At 37.0% G+C, this 16279-nt stretch overlaps 1 protein-coding gene across 2 annotated transcripts in view; it reads right to left on the bottom strand.

Moving 5' to 3' along the window:
• Positions 1–2083: 2083 nt before the first annotated feature.
• LOC145786533 (T-complex protein 11-like protein 1) overlaps positions 2084–16279 on the bottom strand; it is a 33116-nt gene continuing 18920 nt past the window's right edge. Inside the window, exons 1-15 of one of the 2 annotated variants that reach the window (XM_082598201.1) lie at positions 12476–13081; positions 12119–12226; positions 11425–11469; positions 10748–10909; positions 10291–10462; positions 9528–9701; positions 8579–8715; positions 7857–7932; positions 7431–7545; positions 6742–6920; positions 6017–6198; positions 5613–5716; positions 5057–5165; positions 4567–4689; positions 2084–3790 (exon numbers count right to left, since the gene is read on the bottom strand). In XM_082598201.1, the coding sequence (XP_082454327.1) occupies positions 3780–3790; positions 4567–4689; positions 5057–5165; positions 5613–5716; positions 6017–6198; positions 6742–6920; positions 7431–7545; positions 7857–7932; positions 8579–8715; positions 9528–9701; positions 10291–10462; positions 10748–10909; positions 11425–11469; positions 12119–12226; positions 12476–12536 (1758 nt within the window). In that variant the 5' untranslated portion in view covers positions 12537–13081 and the 3' untranslated portion in view covers positions 2084–3779. Of the gene's footprint in view, positions 3791–4566; positions 4690–5056; positions 5166–5612; positions 5717–6016; positions 6199–6741; positions 6921–7430; positions 7546–7856; positions 7933–8578; positions 8716–9527; positions 9702–10290; positions 10463–10747; positions 10910–11424; positions 11470–12118; positions 12227–12475; positions 13082–16279 lie in introns of those variants that run through there. The other variant, XM_082598202.1, reaches the window with a different exon arrangement.

The raw sequence follows: 16279 nt of genomic DNA, 5'->3' as shown, positions 1-16279 counted from the left end.
CGTACAAATCTAACTACTCTTTACATTTCTTGCTGTGATCAATACCAGTACAATATTTGGAAACATAAACTTAATGGGAAAGTACAGTATCTAAATTCTAAACTGTTAATTGGTTTGTAAGGTCTGTGTGCTACTGTCTTCAACTAACGAAACCAGCTATTTGAAAAGTTATAATTGTAACCCGTTTCGTTCATGACTTGATTGAAAAGCTTTTCTCATCTTAATTGCTGCCAAATTCATTCATACCCTACAACGGCAGGTGTGAGGTGCACCGTCCTGTCAGCGTTACGTCACTACTTTACTTCTTTTCAACATTAAAAAACGTTGATTTGACGCAAAACTTTAAAGGTTTGTCAGCTGAGCAGTGAGTGGCATTCACTTCCCCAAGGAACGCAATAATTTGTTAACCATATGCGTTTAATTGATCACAAACGAACTGGTTTCCGACAGCTCCGGTGATAACAAAACCACATCTAACCAGCTAATGGAAGCAACAGACAAGAATACACGCAAGCCATGAGTCGTCGTTTTGTTTATTTCATTTTATGTGGCTTTGCGAAGAGGAAATGACATCGTTTTCGGTACCCACTTGTCTTCAAAATAAACATCTTCATTTGATGATAAAGGCGCCTTCAGTTTCTGGAGATGAAGTATTTTATTTGTGACTATGCTCGATTGAGTCTATTAGTCACTTTGTTATGAAAATAATATTGATCTTCTGTGATATGGTGGTCAAAGATTGATTGTTATTTTACATAGACACACCATCGCTTCAGCCTTAGTAGTGCAGCTAAAGTCAACGATTGTTGACGTTTTGTGTATGTCTGATGTCACCAAAAGCACACACATCTTACGTGTCGGAAGCGTAAACAATAACATATTCCTTTTTGTAGACTAATAAATATAGATTCAAAGAAAATGAAGGGGTGTACCAACAAACATCTATAGGATTAGCCCATGACACAAGAGAAGGATCCACAGAGGATACAAACTGATATGAATGAATCAACAAGTGAATAAAAAAATAACAGTTAACCTCTCAAGTACATGTAATGAACATTTATGTAACATAAAATACATGTACTTGAGAGGTTAATTGTTATTTTTTTATTCACTTGTTAATAAATATAGGCGAGTTTCTGAAACCAAAATATTGTGTTAAGGTCTACTTGGAGTTAAAATTTGTATGCGTATCATATAATCGAACTTCATCAAGTACTGTTGGTCGTAAAATTAACGTACATAGGCTTACGTTTTGCGAACATTTTTTGTTTTTGCCAATGAAGGCTTTTTGAATTAAATAAGCGTTTTAGGGGTAAGTAAGGCATGCATAGAAGTGAGCATGAAGATTAGCTTCCTTGCCTTCCAGTCCACTTAATCTAAATCTTGAACTACCGGGCGGAAGCCAGAATACGGCAAAAAGGGGACTAAGATTTAAAGTCTGTAAATAACACATTTTCAGACTTGTGGGGCTAGGCCAAACACAAGCTTCAAAAATAGTAAATACATAAGAGCAACGAACCGAAACAGTGACACTCACATCAAAATACGTTCTTCGTATCTGGGCTTTTGCTAATAATTGAAAAATTTAGACTCAGTGGACTGGAAGGTTGCAAATGTTCGTGTCCACCTTCAAGCATGTCATGAAGTTTCAGGTCAAACAGCGGCGTGCTCTGGATAAGTGTCGAACCAGGGTTCTTTCGAACGTGGTCTCACCACTAAACCATCATTATAGAGAATGTTGTATGAAGCTGCTGTCTTGCTGAGATACTGCGACAAGCAGAGACTGACCATCGTAATAAACAACCCAACCAGCAGAAGACAACGTTTTTACATCGTTTCAAAGTCTAACTACGTTTTCAGTCGTTGAAATGATGCAAATGTGGCAAGTTTTGTTGGCTGGAAAGTTGCGAGTGGTGTCGCTATCCGAACCTCCCCAAACAGCAACATCCGAATGCAAATTAAACGTGTAGATTCTGTAGTCGTTGAATCAATGTAAAAATGACGGATTTTGCTCTCTGAAATCTTTCCATGCACATCTTTGACTGGGTGGTCATGGAGATGTTTTCAAAAAAATAACATGCTCGGTTCAAAAACTTATTTATTGACATTCTACGCGGTGTGTCCACTGACAACTACGCACAACAACAAAATACAGAATTATGATTACAAAAAATTATATCTCTATAACACCACATATGTAAGGTCCGTTTAGTAAACTAAGACACTAAAAAATAACAACAAAACGTGAAAATATTCTGTGATAAAACCAGTGTTTATAACTAAGGCAAGTCATATGTGTCTAACTCACAACGAAGGACTTATCAGGCAAACAGCTTCAACATCGGGAAGTGTTGCAACGATGCATCAGAAGGGGGGTCACTGCCAACGCAGATTGGGTCTGATCCGGCTAGCACAATTCGTCTTTTTTGCATTGATTCGACGCCTGCAGACGTTAAATCAATTTACAAAACACGGATTTTGCTAGCTAAGGAGAGTTTGACTTGAAAAATCGGAATTTTTACATTGCAACTGGTTCTTCTGGGAAAACAAGAACATCTACTGTATAACATTTAGTTAATTATCAACTAAGAATTAGCTAGCACAAGTGATTGCAAACAACAAAAGCACTGGAAAGATATACAAAATGTTTTTTTATGTTGTCGTTTTATTGAAGCAAACATCTGATTGCCAATACACAGTTCTACTGTAGGTAATGTTTTAGACATGTCAGAAAGTTGCACAGCAAATTTTGTCCCATCATCATAATATAATATACCATATCAACGTCATATTAACGTTCCATCAACGAAAACAAGACAATGCCAGTGAAATCTTGACAAAGGAAACGTAAGGTTGGGGAATGGAACCCAGTGGAAAAAAAATCAACGTACAAAGGAGTGATTTTGTTTGCTGTGACAGTGTTTCCGGCAGTGTCAATCTCTAACCCAGTTTAAAAAGTAAACAAGCCCAAAATCAAATCAGTCGTTTTTTACATTGATTCAACGTCTGCAGACGTTGAATCAATGTAGAAACGGCTAATTTTCTGTTTCGGGGACGCTAAACAAAAAAAATCTTTCATTTTAAAGCAATAAAAACCGATTTTCATAATCATACAACTTTAACACCAATAGTGTATACCAGGGGTGGTCAGGGCAGGTCCGGCCCTTTTTACTGACAGATCAGACCCATCAAACATATTTACAAATATTGTTTGCACCAATCAGCAGTAGTACAAGTGGTTACATCAAGAACATCAGCAGAAGGTGCATTACAAACGGCCTGCAGTCTGACAACGTTGCCCACCCCTGGTTGATGCAACCAGCAAAAAAGTAGCAGCTAGTGAAAACGATAATGTTTTGGAAGTAGTTGCTCTAACTTGAAGTCAACATGGATTTACGAAAATTTTAAGTCAAAATAATATCGCGCCACAGTTACTACTTTGAATACAAAATCAAAAATATTGTGGAAGATGTAGTCTTATGACAACACACACGTCCCTTCACCCGATTGAAAAGCGTCAAAGTTTTGAACAACTTAAAGACCAGCAGTGGTTAAATTGATAAAACAAGAACAATCGCCTTGTTAAACTTTGTAAAAACATCAATGCTCTATTCTGAACAATTCTGTGAAGACGCAAAAGAATCATGTCGGCCGATATAACCGATGGGTTGGTGAGCTGGCTGAACCGACGAGGGATCGGCGACAGATCACCAAGCGTTATTTGCCGTCGGAGCAGCAACGATGTGGAAACGACGGCATTGAAGACGTTCACTGAGTCAATTTTCTCCTGCAACACAGAACCTTGTTTGAGAAAAAGCTTTCAAAAGTCATCACTAAAAAGTGAAAACATGCATTGTCTGCCGTGACAAGCCCATGCAGCAAATACGCGCTTTTTACATTGTAAAAAAGCAAGGACTTTGCGAGTGGAAAAATGAAAACGTGTGACAGCATCACATGGTTGTAGGCAAAAAAAATTCACTTTAAATTTTCTTCTGGATGGTAGCTGAGGGGTGTTAAACTCTGAGGTGTAAGTCAGTCTGCTTTATTTCCGGAAAAGTCAGCTACATAAATCGCTCTAAACTTATAAGTAAACCAGCAGCTTCACCGTGTAATTATCTGTCAGCAGAAAAAAGAGCATTAGCTGTTTTTTCGACAAAACTTAGTAATGCAATCCTCAAGTTTAGAAAGCTGATTCCGGTTAGTTTGTACACGCACAGAAGGACAGACATCGCTGATGCAAGTCAGATCGATCTCGGAGTTTATGCCGCCTTATTAGGTTGGGACAAACGCCTGGTCAATGGTCATTGGTGGTCATTTAGATTTCAAGTCAGTCAAAAAAAGTGCAAGAAAGCCCGTCTCCGTCCACTTTCAAGCCTTACCATCGTATCTACAACGTTGTTGTAAGAATCTAACTCTATTTTCCAATCTCAGCTTTAAAAAAAAGCTGTCCTATCAGCAACATTTTTTAAACGCACAGGGCGGGGGTAGAGCGCTGCTCGATATTGCCGACTTTTCATTGACACCACCAAGAGATAATGAACTAAGAGTAGGAAAGTCATCCACCTTGTGGAGTAGAATCCATATCTAGCTTCTTTTTTGCTTTGTTCAGTTCTTCTCGTTGCTTGGATGACGCTGTTTCATCACGTGGGCTGCTGGTAGGGGTTGAGGAAGGCGTGGGAGGCAAATCTGTAAATATTAAAAAACAACCTAATGAAACAACACTGAACTATTGCGATTAAGATTGCATTGGTAAACTATCCGCTTAAATCTGATAAAGAAAAAGCTTTTTGCGTTCATAACACAACAAAGGCAAATCTTGCTAAATTAGACGTGTTCAATAATTTAATTTCTGACTTGTTACTTTCCCCTTGTGGCTAAGTGCGCAGTAAATTTGAGACACAAGAAGTCACTTGTGAGCAACACCACACAAGGATGTCGATAAAGATAATAATACAAAGTCAAAATCTGTGTTTAATCTGATGTTGGATAACGTTAATTTAACATAAAATGTTTGAAGAAACGAGACTGATAACGCTTACAAGAATTTACTCACCCATAATTTTCCGTAGCACTGGAGCATAAAAAGGACCATACACTGACTGATTGAGGTTAACTAGGTTTGAATAGGCTTTTGCAACAGTGGTTAGCTCATTGAACACAATCTGAAAACAAGATGTTCTGATCTCAGACAGCAAAATCCGTCATTTTTATATTGATTCAAATTGCTTTACAAATTGCTTACTTTATCAAATATATTTTACTTTATCAAATTGCTCGCTTTTACATTGATGCAAAAACGACGGATTTTGCTGTATGAGTAAAGCTCAGTCTGAACTCCACATCAAAGCAAATGCACTTTCCAACTTTTTGTACCCCAAAGCAGCAGACAAATAAGCCCTATTTGCGTTGATTAAACGTGTGTAGACGACGAAATAGACGATACAGTTAAGGTAAAAAGAACAGATTTGCTGGCTGGAGACAGTAGTTACTTTTTCCATCTTGTCCACGTCTACCAACGTGAAACGATTCATGATATGAATTCGAAATGAATTGAAACTTCTTTGTTCGTAAAAATAATGATAATTGTTTCAAATTGAACCCAAACCTACCTGCAACCCGGGAGGGGATGGAAAGCTCAGTGAGTTTGAGGTGGCGGCTTTGTGCTGTGCGAAGTACTCGGCCACAGTGATCAAGTAGTCCCGAGAACGTTTCACTAGCGATACAAATAATGAAAACTTAGATGGAAATCAACAAAAGCGGCCAGAGAAACTGACCACCCTATTCTCAGTAGTGCCGAAGGCCGAGTACAATGAAAATCTTACCTTTTCAGTCTCCGAAGCTCACTAACTGAGTATGGAACTATCTTTACTACGGAAATACTCCAATCCACCAGAAGTAAATTATGCAAAGTATTTACAATGAGAAAACAAGCTTGAAAATCCTTTGTTAAACAAGGCCGACCAATCGCCTCCTGCATTCGCGAAAGGTTTGCCCAGATTGAAATGCTTCTCACCAAGTACTTGGTACACGGGATGGCTTTCAAGTCCGGAAAGCTTTTCGATTTGGCTTTTCAGAACAGCTTTCTTGTCATCGGATATGTCAATTTGCGAGCTGATGTCATTCGATTTGAAGTGGTCTGAGGTCTTGTGCCATATTTGCTCCACAACAGCAGTGAGGGTGTTGGGTAAATCTTTGCTGTGTAAAAGATGAAGACAGTTTTTTTAAATAATGGAGTACAGCTGGTCGTTGCTGGGGAGAGAAAAAAAAATTACTTTATTTGCCAATCAGGTTTTTATTACAGTACACAGTAAGCTTATTTCACAATAACGTATATTTCAGGAACATTGAGAAATAAGTACGCTTGTACAATTCAATCTGATGTACCTGGAGCAGAGAAAGACCATTCGGCCATCTCGTCAGCTGCTCCAACTAGTGACATTATAGCATCAAACACAATCAGTTTAACAACTGTTATTATTTATACAAAAACTTTAATCAGAATTTCTTGTTAAAAGCAAGCAGGTAAGGTTGACCAACCAAAGTAGGTTATTATTTATATCTCTAATCCAAAACAGCTGTTTTTTACATTGGTTCAACGTCTGCAGACGTTAAACCAATGTAAAAAACGACTGGTTTGCTGTTTGGGGCATAGGTAAATAAAGCATGACGACATAGTTGAGTCTCAGGACAAGCGCACAAAAGAGTTAAAAATCTATCTTTTCCGTATCGTAAACTTACAACTGCTCAGGCGTGGTTAAAACAAACAGTTCTTCTTTAAGAGAAGCCACGAATGACTGATGAGAGGAAAGATTCGGTCCGAAAGTTGAAAATGTCGTCAGAAACACCGAAGCCACCAGCACCAGTCTCTTGAATTCGTCTTGAATTTGAGCAAATCTGCCCTGATCTGCCAACACTGTCTGTGGTAGAGAGATGAAAATTATATTCACCACCGTATGATTTTGAATCAAAGGGATTTTCTTACCCGGTTGTACTGACAAACATTGAATAACAAAATGAATGTCAACAATAAACAAAAAATGAAAAGTTTTAACAATTTATAAGTTCTTTCTTTTAATTTTTAATTCATCAGATGAAAACTGCAGCTTGCTGCAAGAAAAGTTTAATAACTCCGATCTTCTTCTTCATCGTGTGTCACACGGCCGTAGCCCAGAGCATCACGCAAGCTCTTGCTCTATCGTTGAGCTCGTTAACTTCTGTGCAGAGCATCCTGCGTTTAGGACAGGGCATTCGAGGAGATGTTGCATCGCAACTCCGATAATAAAACAAACTTTTCAGTATTCAATAATGAAAATATCGAATCAATAACTTTTCATACATTTTTTAAATACAAAAAACGCAACTAAATGAATACATAACGCCATTCGACAACGTTGTTTTGATGACATTCACTGCTGCATGCAACACACCTCAGGATATGGTTTTTCTTTGTCCCAGTCAAGCAGCTTGGCGTACGCTCGTTTCAATACTACAAGAGGACTCAAGGAAGGGGGTGACGAAGAATTGGCTGGATTCGAATGCTTGCTACAAAAAAATGTGACAACTCTCTAACAATATTTAGTCAGTGGCTTATGAGCAAAATACATCCAGTAACAATTAAAGGAGTAAAGTTGTCGTTGTTTTAGGAATATCCTGTTGGACTGGACGAAATTATGAAGAGTACAGCAACACTTTTCCTGAACCTTTTTCTGTTGATGGACGACGCGTTTGAGAATTGACACTAATCGACCAATATCGCTCCATAAATCAATTTTTCATGAAATGTCGTCGCCAACTTTCAATAATACGAAGGTTTGTTTTCAAATGCATTTAATTCACAGGAAAATTGTCCTCACTTTGCGTTCGTTTCCAAATCTGCTTTCAAATCTTTGTAACAATCATCCAACCACTTCTCTGTAGTTTCAAGACCGTCTGCAGAACAATAGCGTTAATGTCATTATACTGAACAAGTAGCCAAGCTTTAGGTTCTCAAAGTAATCATTGTTAACTTCATAACTAGAATGGACCAGAGTTAAGGTAATGAGGCTCCTGACTGTTCATGAAGACGCTTTCATCTTAATTGGAATAACGGACTTTGTGTAGAGATGGAAGGAAAGCTAAAGCAGAAAATTAGTTAAGCAATAATTGGAAATTTAATTGATGTTTTATCACGGAAAACAACATTTTCTATCTGCTTGCGAGCAATTGTTAATCCTTGATTTTCACACTGATGTTTTTTTTGGTCAAGTCATACTTTGGTGGAAAGAAAAAGTTCAAATTTTACAAGGGGTTTGACCCGTTAAGTGATTTTGAGAATCCCTGACTTAAAATGAAACAGAAATCACTAAAAAACTATGTAACTTTTCTTGACCATCACAAACAATAATTTCACCTACTCACGAATCCAACAACTTCTACAGTGTAAAAGAAACATAAGGTCCTTTGTTTGATAAGACAAACCCGGTGATCTGACTTCCTCTACGTCATTTCCTATCACATCCTTCTTTCAGAATTAAATTTTTATACCGCTGTATGCTAATTGAAAACGGTGCTGGAAGTTCAATAACCGATTTCTTACTGGGTAATTTCGACAGAACTTCTGCGAACTTCTTTCTTTCGTACTCAACATGTTGCTGTTGAATGAGAGGCCGCACAGAAGATATGGTGTGGTTGACAATATCCCGCTTCATAACGCCAAGTGTCTTGTAGACGCCTCTGCAGATAAAGTTGCGGTAGTTACGCTTACAGGGTTGCCAAGTGGCACAAAATTCAGAAGAAAAAAAACACGATAAACTGGCCTTATTTTATCTGCTGCGTCAGATGGCCAGCAAATCATTTGGACATTAATTTGTGCCAGAGTTTAATTTCATGTAACATCAGTGAAGTGTAAGACCATAGATAAAATGTTTTGTGTTGTTTGTCCTAAAATGTATGCTTTTCAGACTAACACTGTCTGAGAACCTCCAGGACTACCTGGCAACCCTGATCACTGACTCAAACAGTTCGAACTCAACGCATTGAGAGACAGTAGTCTATTGTTTTTGATCATAGAATAGTTGACAGATTTTACAGGCAAGCTTGTGTCAGTATCTACCAAGAGACCACTTACGTTACAAAGCCTCACGTGATACTCACTGTAACTTTTGCCAGATGCACACGATATGATAGTTTTAAAAGTCGAAGCCAAGTTAATTTATTCTTCTAGACTCGTAAAGTGCCAAATATGATTGATGTAAATATAAAAATAAATTTAGGAAAATTCAACCCACTCCGGACTAAACGCATTCGTTGAGAAACTTTGAAGACTATTATAATGCCGTAAAAATCACAGTGGCCAAAGACACCTGTCGTTGCTGTTTACTATTGGAAGGAAGACATGACAAGAGGGAAGAAGAGTTAATCAGATTATGACTTTAAAAAACTTTTGTCACAAATACAGAAAAAATAAAGAACAGAAATAGACTGCACAATTTTGCAAATGAGAGCGTTATTAGATTTTGTTATTATCTTTTCAATATCTTACTTACTGAAACAATTCGACAACATCTTCGGTGGAGCGCAAAGCTTCTACGTCATCGTCACGCACGGGTGCACACATGGAAGCCATGATGTCAATCACGAAGTTGGTGACAGAGTGGATATCCAGAGCGTCATTATCGGCTTGCTGCTTGAGAAAGTTAATATCCAGACCCTCATTGATCCTGTTACATAACGAGTTTTATTGTTGCATTAGATTGTTTCAATATGAGATATATCAAACAATATGCGAAATACGTGCAAATTTTCTGAGTTTCTTTGCCGACCTTGCTCTTCTTGAGCTAAGCCCAACGCGTCAAGAGCTGATGAAAAGTGGGGAAAGCTAACTGAAAAAGGCGATCTGGACTTCTTCGAATGGGCGATCTAGCTTAAAATCAGAATCAAGAGCTGTGTATCTCACGTTGACCATCAACCATCTTGATACGCACCAGGGTCGCCCAACATAGCATTGTCTACCAAGCTTTTTTTAGGCCTACAGACACCAAATTTTTATTTTACAGTTGCTTCAATTTTTGCATTTCTCAACATGTTGCGACCGTGTCAAAACCGTGTCCGTGTATTTAGTAAATCATTTCTCTCTCGAGCGCGCTCGTTCGCCCTTTGTCGCTTGCGTGATTTACCAGAAATATGCTACTGCTATGTTATGGCAAGTAATAATTATTTTTAATTTTTTTTTTTTTATGAATGATTTAAAGGGGATGAGTTCTTCAAAACGCTTTGCAAAGTGCACGCATAATAAACCCTTATTTTTACCGTTTATGAATGGATGTAATTCGGTCTGGCAGCAGAGAGAGAAAGATCTCTTTGATTTCCGCAAGAAGGACGAAAGCATGGTCGTATACGATAGGATCTGACTTGAAATCTTGTTTGAGAATATCCCAAAATGCCCGATTAGCTTGTTCACGTACTCGCTTTTCCAACCGTTCTGTAAGAATAAAAGTTATGTAACAGCAGCCACAGCTACAAGTCTGCTGTCGTTTCTCTATAGGTTTAAGACTTATTTAGAGTGAAGCTGATGTTTTGCAAGAGGTCTTTACATTGCAATTTTTTACTCAAAGCAATGAGGCAGGCCATAGCCATATAGACGGAGTAACGCACACACGTTTCTTACGAAGGCACATAGTCTTTAGTAAGATCAACAATTTGACTTAATTTCGTACAACGCTCCCAACCAGCCTTATCAAAGCATTTTTTTTGTATGACACCTTACCCAATGGGGGTAGGTTGGCTTCATTAGGTATGGCAGTGCTCTTCTCTGGAAGTTTAAAACCGCTATCTAAAGCAATTTCGTGAGCAAAGCTTAGATTTTGCGCAGCATTGAAAACGTCCATCATATCTTTCATAGACGTCATTTTCTTGTTAGGAGGTGAAGCTGAAAAACGTTGATAATGATAAACGATTGCAACCATATTAGGCAGCTAGGAAAATGGTTAGTGTTTGCTTTATTCTCAGCAAAATGGATTCATTGTGGAACAGCTGCAACATTCCAAATTAAGACGAACACACTTGACACAATCAGCTACTTCTATACATCTTCAAAAGAATGTTAAAACAAAGGCGAACATTAAACAATGTAACTTCAATTTGCAGTAAAGCAATACCGTGGCGTTTAACTACCATTTGAGTAATGAATAGTCTACTGAAATTTGTGTCATAAAGATATAATACAACGGTAGTACATTTAGATTTAAACAAGAAACAAACAAATCTTTCATATCATGCCTAGTTGTCGCGGTTGTACAAATTTCAACCAAATGCACAACGATCAGTGCACAGATACAGACGAGTAGAAGAGGAACATGTTGTAATGTAGATGGTTTTGCAAAAAAGTAAAAATAACTTAGTGCAATAATTCAGTTGCACAATAAACTAAATCTGTACACTTACAACTTGGAGTACCATTGACCGTGGTCTTCTCAGTGCTGCCTTGACCTGCAAAGTAAATCAGGTGGTTTCAAGTTTTAAGCAATTGCTCGCTTGAACTGAACTAAATCTAAAAAAGCGGCAATTTAATGAACTTAGGAACAATGAATAATTTGAAAACAATTGAATTCTCAATATAAGAAAAGATGAATGTTGTGTAGTGTAGATAACATGCATGCCATGTCAAGGAATTAATCGAGATAGCCTTGAGTAAAATATCTGATAGCAAATCAACCGTTTATTACATTGCTTCAATGTCTGCAGATGTTGAATCAATGTAAAAAAACAATTGATTTGCTGTCTGGGATATGACAGAGAAGATTGCTTTTTTGGATGGACCATGGGATTTCATTTTTATTTACAGAAATCTAAAGATTCAGTTTTGTTGTAGTTTCCTCCATGCTATCTCTCTCTGTAACTATCATAGCTGATTCAGCCCGATCTTGTGTGCCTTACCAAGTTTAATAAGGTGTTTGATGTGTGGTTGAAAGTTACGCAGAAATGTAAATCTTAAAGCTCCTTTTGATCGTTTTAATATAATTAAAAAAGACAAAATCTTACTTTTAAAAAGCAATGTTACAGACAAAATATTAAAATTTGTTACGAACAGCACACCACTCAAAATATATGCTGTTACTAGATATTTTAAGACTCATACCCTTTGCTAGATCATTTGTCGTGTCTTTGGAAGCACTCTGTGATGTCCCACATTGTGTTAAACCAATTCTCTCTTTTGTAGTGTTCCTCTCTCTTTTCTTACTTGTACCTAGAATTTTGATCAGCACAACATAAAACTTAAGCACAAAAAAAAGCCAAATTAGCCAATTCTAGTGCATATTTTTATTACACTTGAATTATTTGGTGTTGAATAAGTGTAAGCATATTTTTAAATCAGGTTTCATCCTTTTAAATGAGCTTTACAACAAAAACTGACACTAAAAATGAAGTGGATGCAGCCAAATTTACTCAAGTAGCCAATAAGAAAGATTCAAAACGCATTCACATAAACTCATACCATCTGAGTTGGATAGACTTTCTTGGTTTGATCCTTTATTTGGTTGATTATTAGAATCCATTATTGTTACTCACACCAAAACATACAACAAACTACATTATACAAACAATACACACAAAGAAGATCGTTTATGGTGTATCTTTGTGACACTACAGTACAGTTACTATGCAAAAATAAGATGTTGAATTTCAGCATAAGATACTTTTGCCACAACTTTAAGATTGCCTAGTTTTTGTGGCTTAATACTCAGTTAAACCAGATAGTGAAAAGTTTCCAACTCATGTGTTTAATCAACTGGGTAGAGTCTATTGGGCTATGGAGAACTGGGGATTTGTAAAGTCATTGAGGCTTCGATGGAATGAAAATTGAATACACATATGTAATTATGTATTGTAAAATCTGATTGCAAAGTAAAATCCTGTAGTGAGGTTCCTCGCGAGGAGGTTGTTAGCATTGTAGATTCATCGGTCTGCTACAATTCAAAGAATCTGATTCGGAAAAAGCCTTTTTTGAAGAATTCTAAAATGCCACAGCAGCATCTGTTTATTCAAAGGAAATAGCTTATAATAAAGGTTAAACAAGTAAAGCATTAGCGAAAAAATTCAACTAAAGTCTCAGCAGGAAAAAAATAGTTATGAAATGGTAAATGGCTTTTGAAATTACCACACTGGTAGGCCATGTTCCACAAGCCGGTAGGCCAGCTTCCACAAGCCAACATTTCTCCATTTTATTGGTACTGGTATTCAAAATGTTTTTTTCTTTACTCGCATCATGTTTTTACAAGGTAAAGTATGAGCATTGCTTTCAACCTATAAAAACTCGAAGTCAAGCTCTACACCTATGTGGGAAGCAGTGCGTTTAAATATAATACACCTGCAAATATATTTCAGGTCCTTGTTTGTGTTGTTCTTCTCTGAGTAAACAAAAAAATGCAATATCAATTAACGGATTTTTTGTTTTGGCTGCTGGGAAGCAGCTCTGGTAAGCCATGCTAGGTCTCCTTAAAAATAAATGAGCTTAGAGTAACCTAATTAGGCTTACATCGAATCTGATTCGACTTATTACCGCCATAGAAATAAAGCAAACGCAAAATAAAGTCAATGTTTTGTTTGCGACAAAAAGATTATAGCCTCTTCATTAAAACGTACAATTTTTGCAGTTGTACAGTGTACACTGTGTAGTGTGTATATTTATTTTTCTTTGTCAGAATGCAGAACAATATTGTGAAAATAAAATACAGTGACATAACCAACAAAAAGAAAAGGTGGCAAAAGGTTAAATGAGGGTTTCGGTTGGGGTAAAAAACAATAAAGCAAAGATAAAATATTCAAGACACAAAGCAGCTCTTCACCTTATATTTTTGGTCGATTCCGATTTATGATGTATTATATAAGTTATTTTGATCAGGGCGGAGACTTATACACCAGCTCCATTACAGCAATTTACTTTAAATCAAACTTATGTTTATTATATTATTCCGTTTGCCCATCTTCTGATTTTGCCAAAACAGGTTTTTTTTTCGCTCATTTATCGGTCATTGACCGATTTTTTAGCAAAATATCCGAAAAAAATATAGTCAATTCGGTCAAAATGTCCGAAAAAATATATAGTTAATTGACTATATATGACCAAAAATGACTGAAATAAATAAAATTAACCGAATTTTTTCAAGTCATTTCGGACAAATGACCGAAAAGTCTCAGCGAAAAAAAACCCAGGTGCCAAAAGCATAGTAAACGTTGTAAAAACAAGTGTGCTTTTCTCGCTTGAAGGTTATTGCAAAAAATTTTTGAATTTATTGTAAATTGAATGTATTCCATGATTAATTGATTAATCCTAGTAAAGCCTACCAATTTAATGAGATATACTTTCAGTTTGAAGTGAATGTCCAAGTCACAAACTTCAGCACTAAATAATGACTTGAAAATTTATATATAATGTTACATAAATACACAATTAGATGCAAGATATAAATATCATCGTCATCATCGGCTATGCCTGAATAAGGCGTCAGTTACCGTGCACAACGATCGATTAGTTCTTATTATGTTTTCAAAATTTAGGTTTGTCCATGCTGAAGTATATGCTAGATAATTAATATAAAAACATGCTGTTTTAAGTCTACTTTTAGAATGTTAAATAGCGTGCATGTGTCCATGTAACTTAAAGTGCCCCTGACAGGTTGGATCCAAGTATAGTAACTTTTTTAAGAATTTCTTAGCGCAGAATTATGCCTAGCGAACTTTTTAATCTTAACCTCGTAGCTCGACTGGTTAGGGCGTAATTTATATCAAACAACTGCTCCGCAGCGCCACCACGGGCAAAACTCTATATTTCAGTGCTCTGGGACGACTTTGGTGGTGTTAAATCATACTAAGTGAGCGTCATTAGCGACGGATAAAACAAATGTTTCCTTGATGTAATTGGTGGATCACAGTTTGGTTGGAGTTGGTACAAGCGGTTGCTTTTTTCAAAGATTTATTGTTTTTGCAGTTTAATAAAACTGCACTGGACACGTTCCTACAAAACCTAAAATATACTCAAAGTGAAAAATGAAGAAATCGTACGAATCATCATTCATAATCACTATTAATAAATAAAAGTTCTCTCTCTCATAATGTGCCATCAGTTGGCCATTGAAATCCAGTATAATGGCCATCTGGACTTGGAAAATTGTTTCGGATTCGCCAAACAATGCATGATGGCAGCACAACCAGATTGTTGCTTCCAAGAGCATCACCTTGCAGTATCCACTCCAATACATGACTGTAGGCAACTAACCGATATTGCCTGCAACTGCAAGGAAATAAAATCACTTCTTTCAGTGTGCATTCTTTAGCGTTTAGGGTATTTTTAGCCTAATGTAGCATCCTTACTCGTTTGATAGGTCTCCGTTTTCTCCTTTCGGTTTATTGGTTTTTCTCCAGTTCTTCCTGCTTCTCATAAAAAAGTCCTCAGAACTGCAGGATGTAAGTGTGCCTGAAAATCGGTCAAACAACTAGATGCGTCTTTCTTCAAAAGTTCTTTCGTCTGTAGCACTTCATGGCAACATACACATTCATTGGGCTGGGGCATAGACTGGCACTTGTGGCAAACGCAATCACCTAGACTGCTAGTTGTGGCAAACGCACCACCATAACAAAATCATCTTCAGTGAAGTGAAGAGAGCATATCCGACAAGTTTTGTATGGCCCTTCCCACTTTCGGACACTTGAAGAAAACTTTAAACATTTTCTTCTCAGCACCTCGTTTTGTGGGAAAGCGTGAAAAGATAACACACGGTCTTTGTCACTGACAGTGACACTGTCACATAAACAGAAAGATGTAGGCATTGCCTCAACCATAAATTATGGGTAACTTACTGTTTGTGAGATACTGTTGTTACACTGCAAATGGCTATAGCCAGATTAGGACAAATAAAAAATTATCAAAATTGTAGTCCTATGAAACTGCAATTTCAATTGAGATGCTGTTTGATAAAAATAAACTCAACCTATTTGATCTAAACCTGATAGTAATAATAACTTCACTTTTTCATTTTGGTAATTCTTATTTTGCACATGCTGGAGACCAGGGGTTCTTAACCGGGGGTAAATTTCACCTACCAAGGGGGTAAATTTACTTAATCATAAATTAAGGCTTTCAGATAAAATTAGATCTGTGGAATAGAAAAGTTTAAAAAGGAATTTATGCAAATTTTCTAACATTTGATGATTGGAAAGTCAGTAGAAGTCGCAACGAGATTTTTGACCTCGAAGTCGAAATATGCCAGCACCTTGCCGCCTTAAAATAGAACATTGACGG

The sequence above is a fragment of the Aplidium turbinatum genome, chromosome 17, assembly GCF_918807975.1.
Source record: "Aplidium turbinatum chromosome 17, kaAplTurb1.1, whole genome shotgun sequence".
Classification (NCBI taxonomy): domain Eukaryota; kingdom Metazoa; phylum Chordata; class Ascidiacea; order Aplousobranchia; family Polyclinidae; genus Aplidium; species Aplidium turbinatum.
This window is presented reverse-complemented; position numbering and strand designations above follow the sequence as displayed.